The sequence below is a fragment of the Sceloporus undulatus genome, chromosome 5, assembly GCF_019175285.1.
Source record: "Sceloporus undulatus isolate JIND9_A2432 ecotype Alabama chromosome 5, SceUnd_v1.1, whole genome shotgun sequence".
Lineage (NCBI taxonomy): Eukaryota > Metazoa > Chordata > Lepidosauria > Squamata > Phrynosomatidae > Sceloporus > Sceloporus undulatus.
The window spans coordinates 36,287,733-36,297,310 of record NC_056526.1 but is presented as its reverse complement, the minus strand read 5'-3'; the positions used below and the strand labels follow the sequence as shown (position 1 = coordinate 36,297,310).

The window sequence follows — 9,578 nt, the reverse complement described above, 5'->3', positions numbered from 1 at the left end:
ATATGTGAATATATTTTGGAGGCAGACACTCCCCTGTACCTAGGAGTGTGTACCTAGGTGCTCAGCAGCTTCTGAGTCATTTCTATGCCTTCTTCCTCAGATATGAGTACAATAGGATCTCCTATGGAGATGAGAGTGGGGTATGCTAAAGCATAGGGATCGGGGAGGGAAGATATATTGCAACAGCTTTGATTTTCACATCTCTTTATTTTACCTCATGAGTCATATCATCATGTTCTCAAGAGCTGAGTAACTGCCGGGTCTATTTTTACACTAGTTCAGCAGGCTTCCTTTCCTCAGCGGCTGATACAGCTGAAGAGCTGAAGGACACAAGGATGGTGAGTTGGGGAGAATGGATGGGTTATTATGAGAGATGGGACCGGGTGGTGATGATTACTAGAATGGAGGGGGTAGCCTTGCTTAGTTAGGAAAAAATAATATGTTAATATCCAAAGGAACAGAATAGGATGTGACGTATATCTGATATATGTATATATCCACAGAGAGAGAAAGAGAAGAGTTATATTTGGGGTGATGCGGGAAGGGCAAGGGGGGATATTCTTTTCCAGTGCTATTTGGGTACTTTGGAAAAATAAAGAAAGAAAGCAGGACATTTTTCCTTCCATCAAAACAGGAAAAAGATGGTGGGGAAAGGAGGGGGGATAGATATCATCAAATGCTTCTCAACAATGGGTGGGAGGGGGTGGGGGGCAGAGTTGCATTGCTTCCTGAAGAAAGGGTGCTGGTGGTTTTGAATAAAACTGTGAATACCTTTGTGCAGGAGATTTTTTAATACCTTCTTCATAAAAATATGCATGTATCCTTGTGCACTGGCACAAGGAAAATTGGTCTTCCCCAACCTCCAAGTGACAGCTTTATATCTTTCCTATGCATATGCCTCTCTCACTGACACACAGAAAGACACATTTACATCTATAAGGAGATCTACAGAACAATCCTATACTACCATTATGCCATGGCAAGGCAGGAGGAAATAGAAATGCATTGCTACTATGCCAGTGGAACAACCACTACATCCTCTGTGTCCTCCGCCTGGGAGGAGAAAGGAAAAAGGCATCCCTCATAACATTTGAAGATGGCAGACATGCCCCCCTCACCTCTGGAAACATCATCAGGGCCCACCATTAGAAACTGTATTGGCAATTATGCCCACAGGCCACCCATACATGGAGGGAGAAAATGCACTTGGAACAGGGAGATGTCCCCAAGCAGATAGTCACCATGCAAGATGCCACTGTGTTCCTCACTTGCTCAACCCCAGTGGTTCAGGTGGCAAAGTACCCTTGTACTGCTATTGCAAAGATACTCCTACAAAGAGGGCATAGCCTCCAAAATTTTACAGTTAAAACCTATTACACATGTGACTCAGTAACATAAGTGTACAGTTAAGATGGCAAAGGTTATTAATGAGAAAGAACACACAAGCCATGAGAGGCTGCAGCAGTGTACCTTTGTCAGAGACTACTAGGAAGAGCCAAATAAATAAATAAATAAATAAGAATCTCCACCTTCTTCCTTTTCCTTCCTCTGTTGAGATAAACTTCAAACTACTTTTGTGCTTCGAACTCAGTTTGCAAGCACTGAAATAAGCTGAGGACAAAGGAGGAAGAGAGGAGGAAGAGAGAGAAACTGGGACATTTTGAAAGCAGCCAAAAAAATGGGGTGACAGAGGATTAACTAGGATTGTCTCTGCCAAATCAGGATAGTTGGAGGGTATGGTATAACTATGGGAGGAGGGATGAGGGCATTCCTCCCATTATAACTAAGAAATATGCCTCATCAAATTAAATTTTCCTTCCATGTCTCAAGTGTTTAGCACTGCAGAGAGAAACTGGGCCATTTTTAAAGGCAGTTGAAAGGGGCCAGAGAGGATTAAACGGGACTGTCCCTGCCAAATCAGGACAGTTGGATGGTATGGGGGCATTCAGAGCTTGGAAATAGAAAGTTATAGGCAACCCAGTTAACAGTAATTGGTTAAGTTGGGGATGGATGATTAATGAACAAAGTCACATCTGAAAAGCAATAGAACAAGTGAGGATGAAGTTAATTTATTGGTATAATGAGTAACTTTTTCTTAATTGTAAGCATTAGCTTTTAAGGATAATTTTAGAGGTATCTTAACAGAAATTTTCATTCTCTTATCACTGATAAGGTTTTTAAAAAAAATAATACAAAGAATTGAAGCAATGAGCAAAGCAATGGACAATACAACATATATTTTCAACAACAATGAATATTACAATACTAAGGTATTATTTAAAAGTAAATTTCCTAGATCTGGAAGCATTTTAATTCCACTTAGGTGCTCACAAATACTGTTTTAGTGGATGACATATACAAGAGGAAGGAAGGAGAGCTAACGTTACAGGACATGCCACCTGAGCATTCCCCTGGGGAAGTGGCCTTCAGAAAAGACACACAGCCCTCCTGGGAGAAGGCTTCAAGACCCCCCTAAGGAGAGTAAGGCTATTTTGTGGCCTGAGAACATGGAGACACAAACAGATTTCCATGCTGTAAATAGATGGAACAGGAGCCAGCATGGCATAGTGGTTTGAGTGTTGGGCTACAACTCTAAAGAGCAGGGTTTGATTCCCAGCTTGGCCATGAAACCTACTGGATGACCTTAGGCAAGTTGCATGTTCTCAGCCTCAGAGGGAGGCAATGGCAAACCTCTGTGAACAAATCTTGCCAAGAAAACCCTATGATAAGTTGCCTTAGGGTCGCCATAAGTCAGAAATGACTTGAAGGCACACCACATCACCACCACAAATAGGTGGAGCACACAGTCTATAGCAAGGGTGCAATGGTAAAATTTGACGCACAACCATGATAGCCACACACTCAAGAAGAATTTTAAAAATAGGGATAGCTTTAGTTGATCAGTATTTTTTTAAAAAAAAACAACAACTGGAGTTTTTATTTCTACCTGTAGCTGGTAAATTGTAAAGCTTTTTGTTACCTTCATGTAATTTCCAACTTATACTAGCCTAAGGAAAACCTGTCTCAGTTTTTCCATGGTAGGATCTGTTCAGAGGGTGTTTGCCATTGCCTTCCTCTTAGGTAGAGAGAGGTAACTTGCCCAGGGTCATCCATGGGTTACCATGGCAGAGCTGAGATTCAAATCCTAGTCTCTCAGAGTCATATTCCAATACTCATTCCGCTAAACCATGATGGCTTTTTGCTTGTCACATGCCCTCCAACATTGCACAGCTGAAAACTGGGACATGTGCATGTTCTTAATGAGGAAGCACACACAAACTAGGAGAGGCTGCAGCAGTTTGCTTTTGCCTGGGTTTACAGGGAAGGACAATTTTCTGTCCCCCCTCCTGTCCCCTCCCCCACACACAATGAATCAGTTGAATGAATGAGCATGTGACTTTTCCATTTTAAACTTAATTTTCAGAAACCAAATTAAGCTAAAGACAAAGAGGACGGGAGAGAGAGAAGGAGGAGAGAGATACACTTAACACATTTTAAAAGCAGCTGAAGAAGTGGTATGACAGAGGGTTAATCAGGACTGTCCCTGATAAATCAGGACAGTTGGAGGGTATGTTCAACAAGTCACTCCAAAATATTTTGCATTACAAAGGAAGCTCACAAGAATATATTGGGAAGTATCTATTCAATTCCCTCATCACCACCAGGAAGAAGTTTCAGAATTACTGCTAAATTGAGAGGGACTTCATAGACCATGCCACTCAGAATGACCTGGCATGCTGACCCTGTGGGCCATGGGTGCAGTATAAAACTGGACATTGGACCTGGATTAGTAGCATGAAAGGGAAAGAGGGAAGGAAGAGTGGTGTCCCCTACATTCACAGCCAATCCTCCTGTCCTAGCCGGCTCTCCCATGGTGGAGTGGGAGAGAAAAATAGTAATAACTATTGACTGCATATACTCCCTCTACCTTGAGGACTGCAGATGAAGTCTCTGTAGGTTTGATCTTTTGTCTCCTACATGCATCCAGGTTGTAATCCTGCAAGCAAAAGTGCACATATGGGTTTAGTCAACAGTGACAATGACTAGAATATATATATGTATATGTATATATAGAAATCTTGGAGCACCTTTGAGACTGAGAGGGGAAATTAGCATAAACTTTCAGGGACTTATGCACAGTCCATCAGATGCAAGCAGTGATATGCTAGTCCACAAAATCTTATGCTAGAAATTTATTTTTCTCAGTTAGTCCCAAAACATGTTCCAGGATACTTTTGTATCTTTTTATGCTGATACAGAATAAAACAGCTATGTCTTTGAATATTGATTACAGGAGAGCTAGCATGATGTAATGGTTTGAGTGTTGGGCTATGACTCTGGAGACCAAGATTTGAATCCCAGCTCATCCATATAAACACACTGGGTGATCTTGGGCAAGTCACACTCTCTCAGCCCCAGCAGAGGGCAATGGCAACCCCTCTCTGAAGAAACCTGCCAGGAAAGCCCCTTAGGGTTGGAAATGACTTGAAGGCACACAACCACCAACTATAATGATTAAGAAAGAGCACTTGAACTTTGCAAAGAAAGGTGACTTGTGTCCAATAAGGAGTGCCTCTTTTACGCATGGAGGACTCACTCTTGGTGGTGTGGCGGGAGGAAGAGGGTATACTGTACACAGTTTAAGCACTGGCCTGAATCTAATAGCTACTTCCAATTGGCATAATCAATCAATGGGAACTCAGAAAGCCCACTGCTTCCATGGGTCTACTCTAGCTGGCCCTAGAAATTGGATTTACGCCTGGTATAGGAACTGTGTGGCTGAACTACAATACCCAACAGCTTTAGCCAGAATAGCTGAGACCGAACTGCCAGAGTAGCAGTTCAACAATACTGGAGGGTGACAAAACTACCATATAAGACAAATGGGATAAGGGGAACAGATCTTGGGGACATTAACTTTTTTTAAAAAAATCTCTGGCTCCTAGAATTTTTCACTGCCGACTGCAGGATTCTGAGAGTGCCAAAAAGGTTAAAAAAATCAAGTTTTGGAAAGGAAACATGGGATGTGAAGCTGAAGGCTTTCATGGCCAGCATCCATAGTTTGTTGTTGGATTTTTGAGCTATCTGGCCATGTTATAGAAGAATTCAGTGCTGATGTTTCCCCAGCATCTGTGGCTGGCATCTTCAGAGAGCATGAGATGCATCTACAGCAGCCCTGTTCCTGCCCCCATTTTGCTTAACTTAGACGCACATTTGTTGGGAGAATAAAGGAGTCTGATGTTGGGTCTTTGTGTCTGAAATGCCAAGACAAGGTACTTTTCAAGATTATAAACCAAGAAGTATTATCAATGTTCCCATGTTCACATATGGAAAATAACTCCAAGTGGGAAAGGCATGTTTGCTGCTCCAGAAGAATTACTTTCACTTTGCCCTTTGTTTCACTGACTCTATTATCAGATCCTCTTTAGGAAGAGTTGTTGAGACTAGGGGTACTACAAGTTGGGGGTCAGAGCACACTAGGAAAAGAAATCCATCCAATTCAGGTGAATAAGAAAAAGGCAGAGAATCACTATGAGGGCCTAATAAATTTTGTCATGCAGCAATTTCCCACCTCAGTAGCATCTTTTGCTCCTGTATGCAATGGCAATGCCCCCTTAATACCTAGGAAGACTTTGGATCCCCAAAGTGCTCTGTTATTCTTCCAGCTCCTGAAATTCATCATGATGACCATCTATTCAAATGCTAATCGTTCTTTAATTCTCTAATCCAGTTAATACAATGCCAACAGCCCCCCAACCCCCTCTCCCTAAATGATGACTTTGGGTACAATGTTCCTAGCAATGTCATGGATAAAGTGAGTAAGGAGGTTCAGAACATCTGAATTACAAATCTGCCATGTCACTCTGGTTTCTTGGATAAAGAGTAAACACCTCCAGTAAAAATCATCATCATCATCATCATCATCATCATCATCATCATCATCATCATGTATATCTGTTTTTCTATCAATAATGGGACTCAAGGCCACTAACAATACAAATACAAATACAATACAAATTAAAAACAATATAAAAGCATTTAACAAAAGTATAAGATTGAAAAAGCAATTAAACAATTTATAAAATTAAAACATTACAAATATTACAATTCTGTTTATTGTTGTTGTTGTGTGCCTTCAAGTCATTTCCAAGTTATGGCAACCCTAAGATGTATTTATCATGAAGTTTTCTTGGCACGTTTCTTCAGAGGGAGTTTGCCATTTCCATCCTCTGAAGCTGTGAGATTGTTCGCGGGGGGGGGGGGGGTCCCCATAAGTTGGAAACAACTTGAAGGCACATAACAACAATGACAAATTTAGAATTCTCCATATTTAGAGCTCTCAGACAGCTCCAGTGTCTCACTAAAATACAAACCTCAGGATTTCATAGAATTGAACCATGGCAGCTGAAGTGTAATGACAGCACTTTAACTATATACAGTAGTGCAAAAGGATCCCAGGGGAGGCCAGATATCCACCTGCACTTGGACAAGAAGGGCTGCACTTTTCTTAAGATAGAATTGTTCTTCTTGGAGGCTTCCAGGAGCAGCGTTGCTCCAGGCAGGAGGGAAGAGGGTTGAAAAATAGAATCTATCTAAACTCATTGCATTAAAATGGTAGGTTAAAAAGAGTTTTAAATAATTTTTTGTTTAAATTGCAGGAATTTTGTTATTGGCTGCTGTGGCTTGTATTATATATATATATATATATATATATATATATATATATATATGCGCATTTATATAATTTTTCAAAATGTTCAAGACAGAGCTTTAAAATGTTAAAACTTCCAGAATCCATCAGCCAGTGCAATGTGCCCCCACCAGGATTTAGCACAAACCAAAAGTATCCCTCTGAAACCCTATTTTAAGGTGTGAGTGAAAACACATTTGGAAGGGATTGTTGGGGGACAGTGAGGGGATCAGTTCCCTTTAGTTGACATTCTTTCTTCTGGCCCAGTCCAAACACACTGGAGGAGGGAGGAAGAACAGCTGGAAGCTGCAGTTTGCCCAGCCCCTCTCCAACTCCTCAGGAGAAACTCAGGTTTCTTATGCTGAAAAGCTGTGCTCTGCCTATAGCAACCCAGTGAAGTTAAAGGTTTCTCCATGTACAGAACACTGTCCCTTTCAATGCCAGGCTGGCTCTCGTGTATCTTTTGCATTGTGGATAACTACAAGAGACCCTTCAAGAACCCCTGCTTTGTTGTGGGGAACACAGGGCCTAGACCTCCAGATGTTATTGGACTGCATCAACTATTCACCTTAATAGTGGTGAAGGATGATGGGAACTGCAGCTCCATATAATCTGAAGGGCTACACTTTAGTCTGTTTTGGGGTGTAGTTGCCTACAAGCCTCCACTGGGTGCAAATCTGGCCTAGAACCCTTTTAAAGATGACAAGAAAATACCATCTTTTTCCTTCCCATACTAAATAAATAGTCAAAGAAATCTTTATAGAGACTTTGGTTATTATTTCTCCCTGGCTCCATTCACAGCTATAGGTAGACGGTCTGTTTCCAAACATCCTTTTCCTCATTGTCTGAAGAATCCGTAAGTATCAGCTTCTATCTAAAGCCATGCTTCTAAAAATTCCACACAGCATCATCCACGTGTAAATAAATAACCTTCTTCCCATTTTGACATCCACGTAATTTAGCCGGATATGGAAAAGACAGCACAGCAGGGGCTCAAAAAACACAACCTGAGATTTCTTCAAATGCCACTCTTACTGGTAAGTTAGCTTTGGACTCTGTACATATCCTGTATTCCATTTCATTACATAAAAGTGACTATGGAGTATGCCCCACTGCAAAACACAATGGTTCTGTAAGGGAGAGGGCCAATGGACCACAATAGAGTTTACTCAGGAGTAATGCTCTCTGATTTTAGAGGGGCATACTTCTTGACATGCACACATAGGACTGCAGCCTAAAGAATCATTTATACCAGTGTTTCCCAAACTCTGGCCTCCCAGAATCCCAAAACATGAGCCATAACAGTTGAGGCTTCTGGGAGCTGGAGTCCAAAACACCTGGCGCACCAGAGGTTAGGAATCACTGGCATCAATTCGCACCTTTTGTGTAAAGTGGAAGAGTTACAAATATCTTTCCTTCCCATGTTAAGAACACAGGTATTCATAGGATATGGTGTAATTGTGTTTTTCTCCTATTTTGCCCCTGAATTTGCCCCAGTTCAGCTCTTCTGCTGGTGCAGTTTCACCAGTGGAGCGAGAGGGAAAAAGGGAATACTAGAGAAGAAAGGAGAAACCCCATGCTAGATTTTGGCTCTAGCCCCACTTACTATTTGCTTTGCTCTCACTCGCCATCTACACACTGTCTGTACACAGAGACCCTCCCTACTCCCCTGACAATTCAGCCGAAAATATGGTCTCAACTCTACCTCAGCATATGTTTACAATTTTATATTTTATTCTTGTTTTTATTTTCCAGAGCTCTATAAATATTAGCCACTAAAATCCACGAATATAAAAATGCCACCAAATATTTTAAAATGGGATATAACATACTTTTACATTCCTTGTGTCAAAATTATTACTTATTTACAGTGCATATATTTTGCCTTTCTATTGTATATATAATAAAGGATCCTTACAGATAATCAATTTGCAGACAATAAAGTAATATAATAAGAGTCCCTAAAATCTTCAAAAAGAAAACAGTGTTCCTAGTGTAAGGCTTACTATACTGGTTTCAAAGGATGTTTTTCTCCCTTTAAAATAAAAGGATTTTTTTTTTGTCCCTCTATCGTTAAATTTAACAACTGTGGCCAGCTGAGGAAAAACTGTACGATCCATAGAGTCTCTTCCAACTGTGGTCAGCCAGATGCTAAGTAGATTTATTTAAGGCCAAGCTACACAGCATTAAAATATGTCACTGTAAATTTTGTGTATGTTTCATTTACTTTAAAATCAGCCTCAGTTGGAAGCCTTTGTCTTAACCTAAAGAGCAGCTTATAGGATAAGACTTGTTCAGAACATGGTGCTTCAACAGTGGTGGGAATTAGACCTCCAGATGTTGTTGGACTATAACTCCTAACATTCCCCATCACTAATGATGCTGGCCAGGGCTTCTGGGAGCTGCAAGCAATCAACATCTGGTGAGCTGCATGATTCCTCTGTCTATGCTAGAGGAAAGGGGTAACCCTGTCACTCCTATTCGCTACACACTGGGATCCTGATCTTGGGCCAGGGTATGTGGGCAATTGATGGTATTTAAAATACAAGAAGAGACGTTCCAAGTGACATGTTTGGCATCCTGTGTAGTTTAGCCCTCAGAAATACAGCCCAGGGAGCATCAGGGAGACTTGTTTCCTAACAAGTATGTTTAGGACTACATACTGACGTTTCCCATAACAGATCCTCCTCTGCCAAGTCAAGTAAACTTGTCAACAGGTGATAGTGAGCAGGAAAATGGCTTTGTCCCATTTTGGCCATGGCAATTCCTTGCTTTTTAAGAACAAATGGAGCAATGACACATGGCCAGCACCCAGCTAGAACCATCCCCTTCCAAAGCAGACCAGCTCACATGTCCAAGGGCCTGTCTGAATAAAAAAAAGTCTTTA

The 9,578-nt window shown here is 41.2% G+C and overlaps 1 protein-coding gene across 5 annotated transcripts in view; it reads left to right on the top strand.

Moving 5' to 3' along the window:
- The first annotated feature begins 243 nt into the window (after nt 1–243).
- Nucleotides 244–9,578, top strand: part of PDGFB (platelet derived growth factor subunit B) — a 61,738-nt gene continuing 52,403 nt past the window's right edge. The window contains exons 1-3 of one of the 5 annotated variants that reach the window (XM_042469396.1): nt 301–338; nt 7,493–7,547; nt 7,654–7,728. Coding sequence is in view for 1 of the 5 variants with exons in the window: in XM_042469401.1 (XP_042325335.1) it covers nt 336–338 (3 nt within the window). In the remaining 4 variants the exon portion in view is untranslated. Of the gene's footprint in view, nt 339–7,492; nt 7,548–7,653; nt 7,729–9,578 lie in introns of those variants that run through there. The other 4 variants (XM_042469398.1, XM_042469401.1, XM_042469397.1 and 1 more) reach the window with 4 other exon arrangements.